The 21,985-nt window shown below is 35.2% G+C and overlaps 2 protein-coding genes across 3 annotated transcripts in view; one reads left to right on the top strand and one right to left on the bottom strand.

Annotated features, from left to right (window-relative positions):
- LOC136030258 (3'(2'),5'-bisphosphate nucleotidase 1-like) overlaps window positions 1-2,932 on the bottom strand; it is a 40,045-nt gene extending 37,113 nt beyond the window's left edge. Inside the window, exon 1 of one of the 2 annotated variants that reach the window (XM_065709102.1) lies at window positions 2,913-2,932. In XM_065709102.1, the coding sequence (XP_065565174.1) occupies window positions 2,913-2,917 (5 nt within the window). In that variant the 5' untranslated portion in view covers window positions 2,918-2,932. Of the gene's footprint in view, window positions 1-2,909 lie in introns of both variants that reach the window. The other variant, XM_065709101.1, reaches the window with a different exon arrangement.
- Window positions 2,933-3,218: 286 nt separating this feature from the next.
- Window positions 3,219-21,985, top strand: part of LOC136030259 (L-asparaginase-like) — a 120,711-nt gene continuing 101,944 nt past the window's right edge. Inside the window, exon 1 of the mRNA XM_065709106.1 lies at window positions 3,219-3,318. The gene's annotated coding sequence lies outside the window, so the exon portion shown is untranslated. The remainder of the gene's footprint in view (window positions 3,319-21,985) is intronic.

Below are 21,985 nucleotides of genomic sequence, written 5' to 3' on the forward strand. Positions count from 1 at the left end.
AACTTAGCAAAGGTATATTTCTCCTGGATGTATTTTAAAGCTTCTTTATAATTGTCACATACAGCCATATATAAATTACTGCTCTACTTTTTGGGTGAGTACTTTCCCATCCCTATTAAAACCATTTTCTCTTCTTCATGAAAAGGCCTGTTAGTTAGTTTCAGATACAAATAGTATGTCAAAAAATTCTTTCCCTAGGTTCTATCCACAGTATTTCTTATATTATGCTATTTTTATTCATAAATATCTCCACAGTCAACAACTCTCTTGCTTTTTGAATTAGTCAAACAGTTTGTGGTAACAAACTGTAGTAAGGAGCAACCTGGCTCAATAGTAAACGAAACTCTAAAAAACGGAATTTTGATGCTAAAAGATACATCAAAAGAATCGAATTTTCACGCTGATTCTAAATATACAAGTTTCAATTAATTTAGTCTTTGTCATCAAAAGTTACAAGCCTGAGAAAATTTGCCTTATTTTGGAAAATAGGGGGAAACATCCCCTAAAAGTCATAGAATCTGAACGAAAATCACACCATTGCATTTGGCGTATCAGAGAACTCTACAGCAAAAATTTCAAGCTCCTATCTAAAAAAATGTGGAATTTCGTATTTTTTGCCAGAAGACAAATCACAGGTGCGTGCTTATTTGTTTGTTTTTTTTTTCCCCAGGGGTCATCATATCAACCAAGTGGTCCTAGAGTATCACAAGAGGGCTCATTTTCACGGAAATGAAAAGTTCTAGTGCCCTTTTTAAGTGATAAAAAAAATTGGAGGGCACCTAGGCCCCCTCCCACACTAATTTTTTTCCAAAAGTCAATGGATTAAAATTTTGAGATAGCCATTTTGTTCTGCATAGTTGAAAACCATAATAACTATGTCTTTGAGAATGACTTACTCCCCCACAATCCCTGGGGGAGGGGCTGCAATTTTCAGGGAGATTTTTTTTTTGGTTTGGAGGGTTGGGTTGATGGGAGGGGGCTATGTGGGAAGATCTTTCCTTGGAGGAATGTGTCATGGGGGAAGAAAAATTCAATGAAAAGGGTGCAGGATTTTCTAGCATTACTTTAAAAAAAACAATGAAAAAATAAACATGAAAATGTTTTTTTCAATTGACAGTAAGGAATAGCATTGAAATTTAAAATGAACAGAGATTAATACATATATGAGGGGTTCTAAAAATACTTTAACATAAAGAGCAAGGTATTTAGGAGGAGATAAATACCTTGCTCTTTATGCTAAAGTATTTTTAGTAATTTCAACTATTTATTCTATGGCCTTTTTGATTTAGGGGTCATTCTTAAAGAATTGGGACAAAACTTACAATTTAGTGTAAAGAGTGAGGTATTAACAAGGGTACCAACCCCCTTGTAAACATAATTAAAATATAAGAACATAAAAGTTTGTTATGTAAGTTAATTCTTAAGTTATGCATATTTTTTACTAATAAAAATGTTTGTTAAAAATTAAAAGTTCTAGTAGTCTTTTTAATTAACCGAAAAATTGGAGGGCAGCTAGGCCTCCTTCCCCACCCCTTATTTCTCAAAATCATCTGATCAAAACTAAGAGAAAGCCATTTAGCCAAAAAAATAAATATACAAATTTCATTTCAATAATTTATGTGCGGAGAGCCAAAATCAAACATGCATTAATTCAAAAACATCCAGAAATTATATAAAAAAAACTAGTTTTTTTAACTGAAAGTAAGGAGCAACATTAACACTTAAAACAAACAGAAATTACTCTGTATATGAAATGGGTTGTTCCCTCCACAATCCCTTGCTCTTTACACTAAAGTTTGACTCTTTGCCACAATTCTACTTTTTAAAACAATTAAAAGCTTTAGCATAAAGAGCAAGGGATTGCAGAGAGGACAACCCATTTCATATATGGAGTAATTTCTGTTTGTTTTAAGTTTTAATGTTGCTCCTTACTTTCAGTTAAAAAAAACTATTTTTTTTATTTAATTACAGCCCTAAGTTAGTGTAAATCTTCATGGAGCTCATAACTCTGAAATTTTATTGGTTGTTAGAACTCCAGCTGAGAGGTTAGATTTTAGCCCTATATATGCATGTAGTAAGGTTTGGAACTCCCTGCTGAAGAATATCATAGATAGCCACTCCATCAGGGTCTTCAAAACATTAATGAAGTCATCTGGGTTAATTTTTCTTCTTTATTATTTTTGTACAAGCAATAATAGTAATGTATATTTGTCAGTTAAATTGAGTGTAAATAGCCTAATAATAAAAAAATTGATATAACTATTTGCTTTTCTCTGTTTTCTTTCTGTTATTTTTTTCCTCTCTATATTTATATCCCTTATCCTGTATTATGAATATTGACTGATAACTTTTTTCCCTATGTTCACAGGCCATTGAGCCTTTTGTGCAGATGTTAAAATAGATGCATGTATTGGTTATTTGATACTGATAAAGTTGAAGTTGAAATAGTAGGCCTAGTAGTAGCAGTAACCTAATAATAATAGCCTAGTAGTTGCAGAACTAGAAGGAGTAGTAGTATGATGCAAATATTGTCTCCTGGTTAGTTCAAAATCCCACATAAAAAGCGTTGTAAGTTCTAATATCACATGTGAAACTGTTCCTAAGATATTTCTGATACACCCTTTTGACAACCTGGATACAGATGGCAGGTTGTCACATATAAAACAGAAATTTTCAAAAACATTCTCTGACAATTTCGCCTTCAGATCCTTAGGTATAGTAGCCACAGAAGTAGTATAACTACTAAACTTAATAAAATTAGCCATTGCTACGACACTGTTGTTTTTGCCCTTTTGATAACATTTATTATTTAAGAATTAACGACGCTTCTTGACTACTAAGGTTCCTGCAGTGCATTCCTGCAGCGTGATTCGATCTCTGGGTCCCGTATTACCCTTTTGATAACAAACTACCTCATTTAATATTTTTAAAATATTCTGCGCATAGTCAGTTCTACAAATTGCCCAAATTCGCAGGCTAAAGAGTGATTTTGGGTACAACAGTCAAAAATACTTTTTGGCCTATTGCGGGCACAGTTTGCACCGCGAAACGCTCATGGTCCGTTTCCCCGTGTACTTTTACTTGTCCGATTACTTATCTGAAATCCAAGCGTTTTATGAGATACACATGACGTCAGAGGCTACTCGGATTACCCCCTCGAACGCTCGGGATTACTTGTCCGTGGGCCTGCACTTTCTAACCCCGAAAAGAAAAAGATTATTGAGGACAAGTGACGTCAGTGTTATGTATTTCTTTTTAAATGGATTAACATGTGAAATCGGAAAGACAGGGAAACTGTAAATAGCTTTTTAGTGACCTGTAAGTAGTCTTATGCATATTCCTTAGGATCTAAAGGGTTTTTGGTATTCTAGACCCGTCTTGCATAGGTATAAGAAAAGTTTTTTGGTTATAAGAAAAGTTTTTTGGTGATTAAAAAGGTTGGTTCTTAGGAAGGCAGCTATCATTACCTTAAATCACAGCTTGGAGAGATATAAGGATTATCCATCCTTGTGATGCTCCACGAGAAAAAAGAATTCGTTTGATGTAGATTGTGGATTGTTAGACTGTTAGATTGTTTAGACTGGTTGTAGATTGTTAGACTCTTGTGGAGGACTCTGCAGCTTCCCAATTGTAAAGGAACTCCTGGCAGAGCCATTCCCTATCAAGGTGGGACTTGAACATATCAGTTGAAGTAGCAGAAACTGTTTCTTCATAGAGCTGGTTCCACATATTGGTGATTCTTTGGCTGAAGAAGTGGCTTCTATGTCTACTTGTGGAATACTTTCATATTTCAATTAATCATTAATCATATTGGTGAGTTAGTCAAATATTACTATATCAAGCAAGCCTAGTTTCTAAATCATCCTATAATTTTTAGTTGAAAAAATTTAGAATGATTAGGCCAATACCTATAGTCTTTTATATAGTCTATATTTGTTGAGATTGCTATTTAAACAGGATTTTTAAGGTAAAGTAGGATAAAATTTTACTTTAGCTACTTTTGGCTATCTTTGAAAGAGGTTAGGCTAGGAAAATTAAACTTTCAGGGATGTGTCTGCAGGCTAAAGTATGTCCTGGGAAGGTATTTTGAAGTACCTACTTCTACTTCTTTTCCCTCTAGAGGGTCCTGAAATTTTTGTGTGCCTTATTTTTTGGTTACCAGTTTCTTTTTCTCTGGCCTTAGTTCTGGAAAGACAATTCCTGTTGATTGAGCAGAACTTTAAGCCATAACACTGGTTTTTTCTAATTTTAGAAATAATCTTTTATGCCACCTCATTATAGGTTAAATATGTGGCTTATATTATTTATTCTCCATGAATTTTCGTTTTATTTGATTTCATTGATGTCAGTTGCTTTCTGTTAAAAATACATTTATTTTTTTACATCAAGCTTCTTCTTTTGTGAAAAAATTTGAACTGTGTTTTTTTTTTTTACATGTTGTATAAAATGTATAATGTTCATAGATAAAATTTTCATGATAGAAATGTATAAAATGTTCATAGATTCAACTAAAAGTCTTTTAGGCATCTTATATCAAAATACATCTGACACATTTTAATATTTGTTTTTTAGATGACATAGGACACTGTTAAAGTTTTGCCTTTGCTTTGCTAAAAATTGTCTTAAAAAGTGCCAACTTTAGAGAGTTATGTTAATATTCTTCTTGCTGATCAGTATAATTGTTTTTAAAATTCCTTCTGTTTAAAGCATTTTAGAGAGATTCTGAGCCAACCATGGGTATATTGTTGTCATAAATGATTTTTCTCAAATGGGCTGGTGGAAAACAAATAGAACATATAATTTCTCTTTTTTTATTATTTCAAGACTGAAATATCACAAAACTAAGTGTTCATATTGCTGATTGTATCTTAAGTAAATATAATCCCTGATGGAGTTGTGGTGATACCTGTCTTAAAGTTTATTTGTCTAAATAAAGTACATATTGTTTATGGGACAGCAGTAAAAAATGGGAGCAACTATGACTTGAGTTGTTTTTTTTTTCAATATTTTCTTTTTCCAAATGATTTTTGTTCTCTGGTGACATTTGTGTTCCTTCCTAAGTGGCTGGCACTCTAGATTGAGAATCCTCTATCCAAAGGGCACAGGTATAATTCCTGGATGATGTGACTCCATAAGTTCAGCCAGAATTGGCCCAAACTTAACAAGTTACCTAGAGAAATCTGGGGACAAGAAGGGCATGCAAAAGCATAGGATGACTGGCCCCTAGCTTCCTATTGCACTTCCTGGCTAAAGGACCACCTGGTCCTTTACTGGGCTTCTGACTTAGCCATAGAAGCTTTCTTTTAAACCCATTAAATATAAGTACAAAGGAAGAAATGCCAGTAAGATGGTCCTTCCTTTTCAATGAATTGTTGATGTATAGACAAGAGTGTAGGTCATAAGAGGTGGCTGGTGAATGTTTTGCAAGGTTTAAAAATTTAGGGCAATTACTCAGGTTGGGAACTCAGCACAAAAGTAAAATCTTGTGAATGGCTTTTATTTGTGAATGTTATATTTATGCAATGTCAAGCATTTTAAAGTTAATCTTCATTGTTTTGTTTTAATTTTCATGGCCCTAGGACTTTAGTGTATTAATACCGACTTATGTCCATCCATTTTCTTTTAAACAGAGAAGAGTCCTAGGTTTCCTAGCTTCAATAAATTTATATGCGATCTTGAGACCAGGGTTACAAAGTAGGTCAAAACTTGCAAATGGAACTGTGGTATGATTAATTAATTTGTAAGAAATGTATATCAATTTAAAGATTAAAAAAATCATGTAGAAAACAAACAAGACAAATAAATAAAAGTATCGCTTTACAACCATTTAATGAAGTATGACAAATGTAGATCATCCCTTAGATTGAAATGAACAAAGCTTCAATTATGAATCTGTTTTCTTTAAACAGACTGAAGGGGCAAACCTCCGAGCTATGACAAATTCAATCTCACTTTTGGTCTCTTTCCTTTTCAATAGGAACTTCCTTTGGATTTTTTTCAACTAAGTAAAAACAGTAGGGACAGGATCAGGTATAAGTGACCTTCCATTTAACCTACATACCCAGAGGAAAATCATGCAGCTATACTAATAATTGGTAAATTTTTTGTTGTTCATATTTTTGATTTACAAATAAAGTGAACATACCCCTTGATGCATTTTTTATGTTTTTTTACAAACATAATAAGTGCTCCAATTGCAAGTTTTTGAGCTCTTGAAAATGACCAAAATATACCCAAATAGTTTTTGGGTATAAAAAAGCATAAAACATTGGTCTCAAACTTACTGTTTCATTATTAATCTATTTTTTAAATGTTGTATAATCTATGAGCACTGATTTTCCACAATTAAGTTAGATTAATAAATTATACAATATTATGCTGTTTTTCTTCTTCTTTGATGCCAAATTTTCAATTAAAATATGTGTTTTTGGTCATTTTTGACAAAATAATGTATGTTTTTCACTGCTAAAATTTGTTAGGTTGAGTAAGGTCAAAAAGTGCTTAAACTTGAACTAGAAATATAAGCAATTATTATATTTGTAAAGAACATACAAAAAGGCATCAAGTGGTTCCAATTCCAGAATTTGTATGAGGGTATACAGACTGCATACAGTCCTTTCACCCCTTTGACTTCAAGATGGCACTAGCAATCCTTCTTTTTCATCCTCTCTTCTGTTTGGTTTGTGGGAAGTGCAAGTACTTGAGCTGCCTGTCCCCAGCAGTTTAAAGCCAAGAGGCTGGCTGGTACCAATACAGCTCTTCCTACTCACTCTTGCTCTCTTCTGCACAGTAGATCTTCATTAATAAATTAGCTCGTTTTCCATTGTCTTTTTAATAATTTTGATCATCACCCTATAGATTGCTCTTTCAGTATTAGGAGGTAGTTGTAAGCTAATGATGGAGTCAAACATTTCTTCAATCTTTTGTTTTTTACAAATTATCTTAATCTTATTAGTTTTGGGTGCAAGTATATGGCAATCAAAAAATATGTGTTGGGGAGTTTCCTCTGTTGTTAAACACCACCTGCATAGTGGAGAATGATATAAATTCCATTGAATTGGACAGAATTCAGAAAAAGATATCCTGATTTCAGTCTATAGTACTGCACTGTGTCTTCTGTAGAACGAAATGGGGAATTTCGAAATGGTAGACACTTTATTTGTCCATGGTGTTTCATAATATCTTGTAGGTTCCCCAATTTTGATTCTGGTTGGGGGTCAATATTTGCTGCTTCATTTGCTAGCCTATCAGCAGTCACGTTATGAATCAGTCATTTATGACTAGGAATATGCTGGAAGCAAACAAAAATACCACATTTATTTAATCTTTGTAGATCATCTCTTATTAATTTCAAATTAATAAGATTTATTTTTTAAATTTAAATTTATTTTCTTATTAATTGAATTGCATAATTTGAATCTGTAAGGATTAACATATTCTTTGACGAAAGGTTTAGTCTGGCCATAGTTTCAAGTGCTTTATTTATAGCAAATAACTCTGTTGACAGAATGGAGTGTGGGATGGAAGAGTTGCTGATATATTCAAGGAAACATGAGGAATACACACCCCTGCTCCTGCTCTTGATCCTTTTACTGAACCATCCGTGAAGGCTAGAATATGTTCAGGAAAGTGTGAGGATATCTTATTAGCAAAGAGTTGACAGACTCTTCAAGTGGTATATTCACTTTATTTGTAAGTCAAAATATGAACAACAAAAAATTTACCCCTAACATGCCTAATTTGCAAATATATAGCCCAAATTATATATTTCCAATGTTTTCTGCCACCTTTTACTTGTTTTTCCAGTTCTTGTTTTGCCACAGTTGCTTCAATTAACAGGTACTAGGGTTGAGGGATAGATTGGCAGAATCAATAGAAAATATGTAATTTCAGCTATAGATTTCCATATTAGGAGGGTTGGGGCTAAAGTAAAGCAGGACTGCATGTAGAATGTGTTAGCTATAATTATTATGTAAATTACAAAGAATCATCTTTTTTTAACAGGGTTTCTTCTATAGGTCTACAGGTCCTTCTCTTGGCTTATATCAAGCATTATATAACCAGAGAAGAATAAGTAGCAAAAAGCTATATATACACAAGCACATGTTATTTAACAATGACTTCTCTAGTGCTTAACTATGACACCTTAGTAATATTGACAAGAAATGAGTAACAGAAAAAGTAAAATTTAGTGTAAATGACAATCAGGAACTGGATACTGGCTCAAGGGGGCCAAAAACAGGGCTATATAATTGGAGTTCAAAGAAGGTGGTGATTTTTTAGTGAAAAAAAAAACACTTCTCTGGCTAATTTAGGACTTTAAATTGATTAGCCTACTGAAATTTTCCTATCTTATGCAATTGAAATATTTTTCCCTTTTCAGAGCATTAAGACAATTTATCATAATAAACAATATCCAAAGCATCTTGAATGGAATGACTAAAAAAGGCAAATGACAACCACAATTTGCAATCTTACAATTAAAGTTCTGGCCACACAAACTGTATTAGGCTACCCAGCTCTGAAATAATTACTGAAGGTGTATTTGCCTGTAAAATTAGAAACAGGCCCGAAGCCCCAGCCTCTTCCTTGTCAGAACTTCACATAGCATTAAAGCAATAATATAGGTTTACATGTGAAAAATGTTGCTATTCTCGTAGTTATTCGTGCTGTTTCAAGTGACACGCGGTCATATAAGTATTTGTTGTTATCTTTTAGGGGTTAAACCCCGATAAGGGGAAATCCCATTGGACAAATAAAAGAACACGGGGTTTAAGTGTACTAAGATTAGTTTTAAGGTAAGTTTTTTAATCGTTTCAATGTAGAAGAATAAAGAATTGTCCATGAAAATGTAGCTGGTCATAGCGCTGAATTTGAAGATGTGCGCGCACACGAATATCCCGTAATTAATATGTATTTAGATCATTGTCATGCATAAAAAGTTCTGAAATATATATTGATGTAAGACAGATCATGTAATTGCATTTTATATGTCTATATTTGAAAAAATTCTTATTAGACAAAAAAAAACATTCAATGTACCATTTGCTAAAGTGCTACACATGATGAAATAGTTCTAAAATAACAGTTTCTCGATGCACATCACAACCCTGTAGCCAGTATTATCCCATTTCCTCGTGATTACATCCCTTTTTAGGCCTCATTACGTAGACCAAATGGTTATAAGAATTTCAAAGAGCCTTTGACGTAAATTGGGGTTGCCACCTCCCCCTTTAAGTATTAATATACCCTTGTATTGGTATTTTCATTGAAAAATAACAATTTTTAATATTGTCATTGAAATAAATATGAAAAGCAAAATTGCCCCCCTGGATTTTGAAAGATACAGTTTTTACAACCCATATCCTAATATTCTGATATGACATCGCTATGAAAAGGGTGCATTTGATAAGAATTTCTGAACTCCATTCACTAGAGTCTAGGGCTTATTTTCAGGGTAAATACCAATCATAGGGCAGACTTTCGAGTTTGAGCCCTTACAATTTCATATATCATCAGATCAAAATTTCAAGTTAACTATTTTAATCTATAGGTAAAAAAAAATCCAAAGATAAGCCTTCAGATTTGCTGTCGAAGGGAAAAGGCTTGAACATTATGCAGATGGGAAATACAAATTTCTAGGAATTATATAAAGATTTCTACTCACTTTGTTTAATCGGAGGTTCCTAAGTGAAGCCCTTGATGCCATAGCCTCTTCACCTCTCCAGCCAAAACAAAAACACGGCAAGTTGCTCTAAAAAGGGTACACATGACACACCATATTGAGTCTAGAATCCTGCAATGATTTTCAGTCTAAAAGCCCATACTACCTTTTTTAAAAGCCATTCTGAAGACTTCTTAGCCTCTTCCCTTGCTTATAAAATGTCCCTGTTCATTCCTCTCTTGGAAATCTTAATCAAGTACCAGAATTTCCGTTTTATCGTTTTTAACCGTTTCCCTTGTTCGGCTGGTACACACTCAATGAAGTCCAAGAAAATAATCTTAACGAATTTTCAACACAACGGCTTGAAAGCAAAAGACTTTCGAAACAATTAAGTGCTGTCAAAAAACTCCTGATTTTATCAGACATATCACATGACAGGATTAACACAGTGTACGTAGAGTTGAACTTCTGGTGATTAGTGTTCAGTCAAATCTGGCACGTTTGAAAAAACACACAGTTATTCTAAAACACGTGGGAATGATAAAAAAAAGATTGAACATATTTTTTTCCCTTGTTTGGCTGGTAGACACCCAACGAAGTCCAAAAAATAATCTGAACCACTTTTCAACACAACGGCTTGAAAGAAAAAGACTATCAAAACAATTAAGTGCAGTCAAAAAACTTCTGATTGGATCAGACAGATCACATGACAGGATTAATACAGTGCACATATAGTTGAACATCTGGCGGTTAGTGTTCAGTCAAATCTGGCACGTTTGAAAAAATACAGGGCTATTCTGAAACATGTCGGAATGGTGGAAAAAATATTGAAAATAGAAAAATAAACTTTGGATTGGCTTTAAAACAGATAAAAGGTAATAAAGTAGTTCATTCTCTTATTCAATAAGTAAAAACCTTAGCAACAAAAAACTTAAATTTAAAAGTAAGGAGCCAAGTGAGTCAGTTGCAGACTTTTTTTAATAAGAAAAACCAAAGCTCAATAATCAAAAATCAATTGATGACATGTCTCGCCCTCGGCACCTTTACAAGGAAATTGCCTCAAGTTCTCAAGTTAAATTTCAGACATGCTATGAAAAATGTATGGCATCTATATCCTTTGGCTGGTTTTCACTCAAGCAAGCCGCATTCTATGTAGTCAATTCAGATGGTCGGTAAAACTCCCTGCAAACATATATTATAAAATCACGGGCCTGCAGCAAGCCCGCTGATTCAGACGCATTCCATACGGCTGGTCAACTGCAGAATGAATGAATGAATCAATGAATGAACTTTATTATACGTAAAAGTATAAAAAAAACAAAAAGTTCTGAGTATTATTAATAAACAAAAACGATAAACAGCAAGAAAACAAATTCAAACTAAAAAAAAGACAATATGGACTAATTAACCAGCATCAATATGGAAAAAAGGCTGCAGAGGGTCGTAAACGTGAATAAAGTAGATAGTCTTTTTACACAGATCATCACTGGAAGACTGAATCCAAGAAGGCATATCTATTAAACCAAATCGAGCAATTATTTTTCTGTTTTGGTGCCATCTAGGAAGCCGGAGGAGGAATTTGCAATATCTGAAATAAACCGCAAGTAGAGTATGGGGATTTTTCTTACGAAACAGATGAGCCATGCCTGATAAAAACAAAAGCACAGGAGCGCAATAAGCAATATAAATCATGCACAAACCGTTGTGGTTGCAACAGCTTTTGTTTGGGGATATTTTTCCATAAGCGACGCGAAGGTTTTTCACGGCTTGATTCGCTAGAGATGAAAAGGTAGTGGAAAGTGTTGGACCGAGACACAGACCAAGCCAACTAACTAAAGAAGAACATGTCAGAATTGCAGTCCCAGCAACGAATGGAGCGACCATATAAGGGCTATTAAAACAAATAAACTCGCATTTAGACGCATTAACTGACAGTCCAATCTTAGATAGCTCTTAGGTTAATATAATAAAATTGGAAAGCAATCCACGGCTAGTCCGGACAACAAGAAGAATGTCATCTGCATATGCAACAGAAGACAAACCAATATTACCGTAAGAAACAGAACTTTTAAGGGGACGCAGGAACGAAGCAAGCACACATTTAAATATACTATAAGACAATACGGCAGAAGTTGCAACCTATCTATTTCTAGCAGCAGTTTTCACACCATGAAGTGGCAAAAACCATGAAACTAAGTCGAAAATCTTCTGAGAAAAAAGGAATAAAACAAGAGCTAAGAGCTCATATGGCACTTATGACGAGGTTGGAAGAACCGAGAGCTCATATGGCATGAGCTCTAGCAAAATTATAAAAATCCATAGATTAATTTAAAAGAAAAATCAGAGGTTTGATGCTGATTGGCATTTAAAATAAGAGCCCTGAGACACAAGGTCCTTTTAAAAATCGAAATTCTTTAAGATCCGATCACCCACTCGCAAGTTAAAAATACCTCACTTTTCTAATTTGTCCTCTCCCTTCAGCCCCCCCCCCCCCCAGATGGTTGAATCGGGGAGATCAACTTTATCAAGTCAATTTGTGCAGGTCCCTGACACGCCTACCAATTTTATTGTCCTAGCACGTCCAGGAGTACCAAACTCGCCAAAGCACTGGACCCCCCTAACTACCCCAAAGAGAGTGGATCCAGTCCGGTTTCGTCAATCACGTATCAACAACATTTGCTTATTCTACCCACCAAGTTTCATCCCGATCTCTCCACTCTAAGCATTTTCCAAGATTTCCGGTTTCCCCCCTCCAACTCTCTCCCAATGTCACCAGAACTGGTCGGGGTTTAAAATAAGAGATCTGAGACATGAGTTCCTTCCTAATATCAATTCAAAAATACCTCACGAACGGTCACCCGCTCTTAAGCTAAAAATACCTTAATTTTTGTAATTTTTCCGAATTAACACCCCCTCCAACTCCCCCAAAGAGAGCGAATCCATTTCGGTTATGTCAATCACGTATCTAGGACTTGTGCTTATTCTTCCCACCAAGTTTCATCCTGATTACTCCACTCTAAGCGTTTTCAAAGATTTACAGTCCCCCCAAATCCTCCCAATGACACTAGATCCGGTCGGGATTTAAAACATGAGATCTGAGTTACGAGGTCCTTCTAATATGAAATTTCATCCGATGAAATTCAAGATCCGATCAATCCTTCGTAAGTTAAAAGTACCTCATTTTTTCTAATTTTTCAAAATTAACCCTCCCCCCAACTCCCCAAAAGAAAGTGAATTCGTTCTGTTTATGTCAATCACGTATCTAGGGCTTTTGCTTATTTTTCCCACTAAGTTTCATCCCGATCCCTCCACTCTAAGCATTTTCCAAGATCTTAGATTTCCCCCTCCAATGTCACCTGATCCGGTCGGAATTTAAAGTAAGAGCTCTGAGACATGATATCCTTCTAAATATCAAATTTAATTAAGATCCGATCAAATTTTTCCAAATTAACCGTCCTAAAGATGGTCGAATCGGGAAAACAACTATTTCTAGTTTAATCTGATCTGGTCCCTGATACGCCTGCCAAATTTCATCGTCCTAGCTTATCTGGAAGTGCCTGAACTAGCAAGACCGGGACTGACAGACCGACAGACCTAAAGAATTTGCGATCACTGTATGTCACTTGGTAAATATCAAGTGCCATACAAAGTAATTTTTCTCTGGGGACGGAGTATTTGGTTGAAGGTTGGCTTCAGTATGACTTATTTTGGAAAAGGATTATTACCAGGCTTTCGGCAAGCCATGGGTGGAAGTACTTATAGGCCCTACTAAACTGAAGGAAAACTTGACTTTCTTAAAACTTGAAACCCCCTCCCCCTCGCCCTATTTTAGGTAGGGCTTGTGATATCAGAGCTCGATATGAGCTCTGATTCTAGTCATCTTTGATCTAGCTTTCATTTGGATCCGTTGCTCCATTCGCAAGTTATACTAAATTAAACCAAAAGCTTGACTTTTTTCAGCACTTAAAACCCACTCCCCCTCGTTCTATCTGAGCTAGGGTTTTGATCTCAAAACTTGATGCCTGTCATGGTCTTAGGCACCTGTGATTCAATCTTCACTGAGATGCATCAATCTCTCGCAAGCTACACTGAGTTAAATGAAAAACTCAACTTTTAATTAAGCTTGGGTCCCCATCCCAGAACTCAATGCATATCATACTCTTAGGCATCTTTATTCAATTTTCATCAAAATTCATCTCCATATGCAAGTTACAGTGAATTAAATGAAAAAACTCGAATTTGTTTTAACACTTAAAGCCCAATTGCCCTAATTGAGCTCAATTTTAATCCAAATAGTTCAATTTCAATACAAATCTGACTGGCGGTTCTCCCGCTATACTCGATTGCACAGACGGGCGGACAGACAGACAGACAGATCTCAAAAACCTATCTTGATGGATATTTTCCACTATCCAAATAGATGATGATACCTGAATGATGATATGCCATTGTTTTCCTTTTTTTGATCCAATTAGCCAATATGGCTACCTAAAAAGTTGCAAAATCCGTCCGTCCGTCCGTCCGTCCGTCTGTGTAATCACGTATAGGGGGAGAAACGCTGGTTGGATTTGGATGAAAATTTTGATGGTCAGATTTGGTGCCAAGGATCATGACACACATCAAGTTGAAAGACGAAGACCCTAGCTCAAATAGAACAGGAGGGAGAGGGCTTTACCTGCTAAAAACAGTTTTTTGTTTAATTCAGAGCAACTTGCGACTGGAGTGATGGATCTGAATGAAAATTGAACCAAAGAGGCCTAAGACCATGACGCACATGAAGTTTTGAGATAAAGACCCTAGCTCAAATTTAACAAGGGGGAGTGGGTTTTAATTCCTGGAAAATTTAAGTTTTCTGTTTAATTTAGTATAACTTGCAAATGGAGTAACGGATCCGAATGAAAACTAGACCAAAGATGCCTAAGATCAGGGCTCATATAAAGTTCTGGTACCACAAACCCTATCTCAAATAGGGCGAGGAAGAAAGGGTTTCAAGTCTTAAGAAAGTTGAGTTTCCCTTTAATTTAGTAGGGCCTATAACTTATGAATGGAGTGACAAATCTGAAGTCAGATTCGTCTGAATACCTGAATTTGCTGGAACGAATTTGACAAAATACCACTGCATCGGATCCAGCTAGAATTCCCTAGACTTGTTTATTGTATACAACATTTAGACGGGCAAAGATTCATAGCTTCAGTAGTTTTACCAATAATATGGTTTTGAAAATGATGAAATCTGGTTCAGTTGACGAGATGACAAAACTTAAACACTAATGTCAGAAATATAAGCCCAAATGGACTACAGTATGCAACATTTAGCACAAAACAAGGGATTTTAGCTCACTGTCGACCGGTGAACTGTGAAATAATTTCAATTTTCTTTGTTATATAACTTTAAAAAAAATTAAACCAAGCGTTAATCATACTATAATTTTGTTTTCGTCAAAAACAAATACCTTATTTCATATCAAAAAATAGGGTATGGAGCTGTATCCGAGTTTGATTTAAATCTAAAGGTGATGTTTTCTTGTACATTGCCAAAGCACACACACACAAAATTTTCGTGTCAAAGGTAAAGTATTTGAAAAACAAGTACATTAAAAGTATCTTAAGTAATAATTATTTCGTAATCTTACTTAAGTATCAAGTAATAAGTACACCCTAAAGTTTTTACTTAAGTACAAGTACAAGCATTGGAAAATTTTACTTAAGTAGTACTTCAAGTAAAAGTACTTCAAGTAAGTGACAGCACTGCAGCTGACCATTGGAATTTGGTTGGTTACAAGTCAGATAACAGTTTAGCATTTTAATTTTCACAATGGGCAGAAAAAAAAAGAACAAATAAGAGACAGGATAACCTGAGACATTGGTAAGTTCTATCTCAACGTTATAGTAGAATATATTACTTTTATTCATTTTCAAACAGTTCATGGTAACAAACTGTAGCAAGGAGCGACCAGGCTCAATAGTAACCAAAACTCTAAAAAACAAAGTTTTGATGCAAATAGTTACATCAAAAGAATTGCATTTTAATGCTGATTTTAAATATATAAGTTTCATCAAGTTTAGTCTTACCGGTCAAAAGTTACGAGCCTGAGAAAATGTGCCTTATTTTAGACAATAGGCGGAAATACCCTCTAAAAGTCACAGAATCTTAACAAAATCACACCATCAGAGTCACCGTATCCGAGAACCCTCCTGTAGAAGTTTCAAGCCCCTATCATAAAAAGGTGGAATTTTGTATTTCTGCCAGAAGACAGATAACGGGTGCGTATTTTTTGTTTTTTTTCCTTAGGTGTGATCATATCGACCTAGTTGTCCTAGAATGTCGCAAGAGGGTTCATTCTAACGTAAATTAAAAGTTCTAGTTCCTTTTTTAAGTGACCAAAAAATTGGAGGGCACCGAGGCCCCCTCCAACGCACATTTTTCTACAAGGTCACCAGATCAAAATTTTGAGATAACCCTGTTTAACTTAGTCAAAAACCTAATAACCATGTCTTTGGGGATGACTGAATCTACCACAGTTCCCGGGGGAGGGGCGGCAACTAATAAACTTTGACCATTGTTTACACATAGTAGTTGTTAATTATGAAGTGTACAGACGTTTTCAGGGGGATTTTTTTGTGTTGGGGTTAGGGTGGGTCGGGAGGGGGCAGGCTACGTGGGAGGATCTTTCCATGGAGCAATTTTTCTTGAGGGAAGAGAATTTCCGTGAAGGGGTCACATTATTTTCTAGCATCATTTATAAAAAGACAATGAGAAATTTTATTTTTTTTTCAACTGGAAGTAATGATCAACATTAAAACTTAAAACGAACATAAAATATTACTTATAAAAGGGGGTTCGTCTCTTCCACAATACCTTGCACTTTACGCTAAAGTATTTTAGTAACTCTAACTAGTTATTCTACGGCCTATGTGATTCAAGGGTCATTCTGAAAGATTTGGGACAAAATTCAAGCTTTAGTGTAAAGAACGAGGTGTTGACGAAATTAAGTCCTTCTTAATTTTCAACTTAAGAAGGAGAGATTGGATCTTATTGAAATTTGATATTTGGAAGGATATCATGTCTCAGAGCTCTTATTTTAAATCCCGACCAGATCCGGTGAAGAGGAAGTTGAGGGGAGATCTAGAATCTTGGAAAACGCTTAGAGTATAGGGGTTGGGATGAAACTTGATGGTAAAAATAAATACAAGTCCTAGAAACGGGAGTGACATAGCCGGAACGGATCTGCTCTCTTTGGGGGAGTTGGGGGGGAGGGTTAATTATAAAAAATAGACAAAATTAGGTATTTTAAGTTATGAAAGAGTGATCGTACCTTATAGAAATTTTATATTTAGAAGGACCCCGAAACCCAGATCTCTCATTTTAAATCCCTACCAGATCCAGTATCATTAGGAGGGGCGGAAATATTAGAAAACGCTTAAAGCGAAGAGATCAGGATGAAACTTGGTGGAAAGAATAAGCACAAGTCCAAGATAGGTGACTGATATAACCGGCTCGGATCCGCTCTTTTTGGTGGAGTTAAGCGGGGGGGAGTAATTCGGTAAAATTAGAAAAAATGAGGTATTTGTAACTTGCGAACAGGTGTTCAGATCTTAATGCAATTTTCTAGAAGGATCTTGTGCTTTAAAACTCTCATTTTAAATCCTGACCAGATCCGGCGACATTGAAGGGAGCTGGAGGAGGAAACCGGAATTCTTGGAAAACGTGAAAATGGAGGTATCTTACGAATGGGTGATCGGATCTTAATGAAACTTAATATGTAGAAGAAACTTATGTCTCAGATAATCCATTTTCAATTCGAATTGGATCCAAGGACATAGAGGGTTGGAGGGAAAAACAGAAACTTTGGAAACCGGAAATCTCGGAAAACGCTTAGAGTGGAGAGATCGGGATGAAACTTGATGGGAAGAATAAGCACAAGCTATAGATACGAGCTTGACATTACTGGTACGGATCCGTTCTCTTTGGGGGAGCTGGAAGTTGTTAATTTGGAAAAATTAGAAAAACTGAGGTGTTTTTAACATAAGAATGGGTTTTTAACTTAAGAATGGGTTGGATCCGCTTTCTTTGGGGGAGTTAGGTGGTGTGGTTCAGTGCTTTGGTGAGTTTAGTGCTTTTGGACGTGCTAGGACGATGAAAATTGGTATGCATGTCAGGGAGCTGCACTAATTGACTCGTTACAGTTGTTTTCCCCGATTCGATCATCTGGGGGGCTGAAGGGAGAGGAAAAATTAGAAAAATTGAGGTATTTTTAACTTACGAGTGGGCAATCGGATCTTAATGAATTTTGATATTTAGAAGGACCTCGTGACTCAGAGCTCTTATTTTAAATCCCGACCGGCACTAAGCCTCTGATTTTCCTTTTAAAGCAATCTATTGATTCTTTGAATTTTGCTACAGCTCATATCATATGAGCTCTTGGCTCTTGGCTCCTCTTGACCTCGTCACAAGTGCGGTATGAGCTCTTAGCTATTGTTTTGACGAATAGTATATAAATATAAGTAGTTTCAAAAATTTATTAAGTACCCCTAAGGGTTTTCTTCCTCCCTTACCTGTATTTATGACCCCAGGGCAAGGGTGCCCAATGTTTATTATGTACCTTCACGAAAATACCACTTTAAATGACACTAAATAGTATATGCATTACTCTCTAAAGTAAAGTATATGATTACCCCGATTCCAAACCGGTGTAATCAGTCATTTATGAACGAGCCTATTAATCATCAACTGTATGAGATGATGGGGAAAAACCAAAATATTCTAACATGCGGCACTATTAGGAATAAAATGATATCTCTGGAACTGAAATGGACGAATATCCTACAATTTTAGATAAAAAAAATGTTCGTATATTTTAAAGGCCTACAATCGGCGTTTCTTTACTTTTAAGAGCCAATAATGATTAAAATAATGTGTTTTAAAGAATAACGTTCTTTTTAACAATAATATTCATACATTTTATAGGCCTACAATCGATGTTTCTTTACTTTTAAAGTCCAATAATGTTTAAAATAATGTGTTTTTAAGAATAATGTTGTTTTTAAGAATAATGTTCTTTTTTAAAATAATGTTCATACATTTTATAGGCCTACAATCAGTGTTTCTTTAATTTTAAAGACCAATTATGTTTAAAATGATGTGTCTTTAAGAATATTGTCCTTTTTAAAAATAACGTTCATACATTTTATAGGCGTACAGTCGGTGTTTCTTTACTTTTAAAGGCCAATAATGTTTAAAATAATGTGTTTTTAAGAATATTGTTCTTTTTAAAAATAACGTTCATACATTTTATAGGTCTACAATCGGTGTTTCTTTACTTTTAAAGGACAATAATGTTTAAAATGATGTGTTTTTAAGAATAATTTTCTTTCTAAAAATAACGTTCATACATTTATAGGTCTACAATCGGTGTTTCTTTACTTTTAAAGGCCAATATTGTTATCTGCTTTGTAACCTAACAAATTCCAATTCGTATGAAGTGTTAAAAATGATATTGCCTCAAGGTGTTGTTGCCAATTATACATGTTTTCAACTTCCTTTTAAATCTGGTCGTAATGCTAAGGAGATGTCAACATTCTTAATGATATTCTGGCAAACCCCTCAAGGAGTGCTTAAGCCAATGAAAAAGAAGGAAATCTTGAATACTAAGAATTATTGCTAAAAATCATCTCTCATAACTACAAACTTGAGAATCTTTGGGATTATTTATCGGTATAAGATCTACAAGACGATATAAAAATCAAGGCTGTATGATTAGTACAACCCTTTTAAATAGTAAAGGAAGAATATCTTAAATGACAAATTTTAAAGGAAACTGATGATAATAAAAAAAAAATTCACGGCCAAAAATTTTGAAATCTTGTGGCAAATCCAGAGGCTACTTTACAATTCTCTACGTATTCTAAAAGTAATTTTATTACTACTTTTAAAAATTAGAGGTGTCTAATTAATTTTTTATGAAGCTCTAAAGGAAAAAAAATGCAAATTTGTTTGGCCTATTCATGTTAAAGCTTTCAATGAAGCCACAGTAATTTTTTGTCAAAGAATCTGCTCGTATCTGTTGTTAATACGCATTTCACTGCTATAGGAAAATAGCATTGGCTTCAAACCTCGGAGATTGACCTTAAGTCAAGTCTTCACCTCCCGGAGCTTCCGGAGTCTGGGCTTCCAGATCATTCTTTGGCGTCTTCTTCCTGTCATCTGGAATACGAACCGGTCCGAAAGTATATCAAAATAATCCAGAAAAAGGGGGCTTTTGAGCTTTCAGGTTTCCGGAATTTTGGGGAATTCTGGAAAAACATGAGGGGGGCTGTACCCCCCGGTCACCCGTTCCAAATTTATGCATGCCTCAATATTCCGGATTCCCCCTTCCTCCACTCCCCCACGACCATTGGACCGAGTAAAGTTTTATTTACCAGTCAGTTTGATCGGGTTCTTGATTCTTCGATCCCTCCATTCTATCCGTTTTTCGCGCTTTCCGGTCTCCCCAAACTAGAACAAAATAACACACTTAGAAAAGTAAAATAATACACTTTGAACACAGCGACATAAAATTTAAACACATCGGCACTTTGAAAACAGATTTGTCCCTTTGAAAACAGATTTGGTATGGCTGGCTTTGGCCCACATCTTAAAAGCCATCCTCCTATATTGTGAAGCCGATTTCACCGGCACTCGAAATCGTTATTTTGATATAGACTAGGCTATTAGTCTGGCAAATACCGAATGTCTATAAGATCCGTGAGAATAGTGTATTCAAATTTGTACTATAGAATTCTTGAACTGCCAACAGGTTAAGAACTGGTTTCAAGTTAAAACATGTTATTTTGGTAAGAAAAAAACAGATAATAGAAGTATAAAAGTCGCCTAACCCCCTAGGAGAGGTCAGTGGCCTACTTCTTGGGTTGCACACGTGCAGGGATGTATAATTGTCCAGTTCCAGTAAACTTAGTACTTACCCTTAAAAAAATCTTTTTGCGTAAGGTAAAGAACGTCCTTATTGTACACAAATTATCCAGTGAACCATATCTGATCAGATCAGATAAAGCTATAAACTGAGAATCAAATCAAATCAACCCTTTTTTGATCACAATAATGGTGAGTCACGGGACAAGCTGCCGATAAATTCATTGATTAAAGTTCGCGGAAATGAAATTCCCTACGGGCAATGAAGACATATTTTGCAGTTTGCCAGAAAATTGCAAAAGATTATAAACGTCAAGTTGGACAGAGCTCAAAGCAACAGAAATCGGGAGATTATATCGAACGAAGGTAAATATGAGAAAAAAAAACACCTGAATATCTCTAAAAACATGAGAAAACATCTGAAAACATGAGAAAACCTTGAGAACATGAGACAAATTTTTTTCGCATGAGAAATCTTCCGAAAACATGAGCTCTCATGGGAAAACATGAGAAGTGGAAGCCCTGCAGCAACGACGAGATCCATACCCACACAGGCCAGCCAGATATTGCAACTGTTGTACGACAACGTAGATGGCGATACCTTGACGATTACGTGTGTCAAGTTACAGCCTTCCAAAAATGCTCCTCTACTGGCAACCGGTAGCCAAACATCCCACAGGAAGACCAAATTCCACATTTTTTTTACATAGGAGCTTGAAACCTTTGCAGTAGGGCCCTCTGATCTGCTGAATCTGATGGAGTAATTTTCATTTGGATCACTTGATGTTTGTGGATGTTTTCCCCTTTTTCAGAAATTGGACAAATTTTCTCAGGCTCGTAACTTTTGATGGGTACATTGAATTTGATGAATTTTACATATTTTGAATAAGCATTAAAATTTGATTCTTTCTTGCTGTATCTATTGCTATTAAGACTCTGCTTCTTAGAGTTTCAGTTACTATTGATTCGCATCGCTCCTTACTTACAGTTCGTTAGGACGAACTGTTTGATTCCAAATATGTTTTTGTATCGAGTTTGAAGTTAGACACCTCAAGTTATTAGTACATAAGAAAGTAAAAATAAAGAAAAAAAAGCAAAAAAAGGGAGAAATCTCAACAAAAACACAATGTCAAATTTTCCTTGCATTGCACAAGTACCCATGAGCTCATATCTAAAGTAGCTATTAATTCTGTATTTTCCTCCTGAACGGATGTGTGTTTTCTTGTTTTTATTATCATTTATTTCTTTTTTTTCTACCAGGAGTAATTTTATGAAAAAGCTTAAATTTTTTGTAGTTACAAAGAATACAGGCGCCAAATGTATTGGTTTTTTAAAATTCAAAACTAAATTGAAATATCAATATTACTTAGTCACGCTTATCACTTTCAGCTTGTCTTAAAAATGCCCTGCAC

This window comes from Artemia franciscana, chromosome 8 (genome assembly GCF_032884065.1).
Source record: "Artemia franciscana chromosome 8, ASM3288406v1, whole genome shotgun sequence".
NCBI classification, from domain to species: domain Eukaryota; kingdom Metazoa; phylum Arthropoda; class Branchiopoda; order Anostraca; family Artemiidae; genus Artemia; species Artemia franciscana.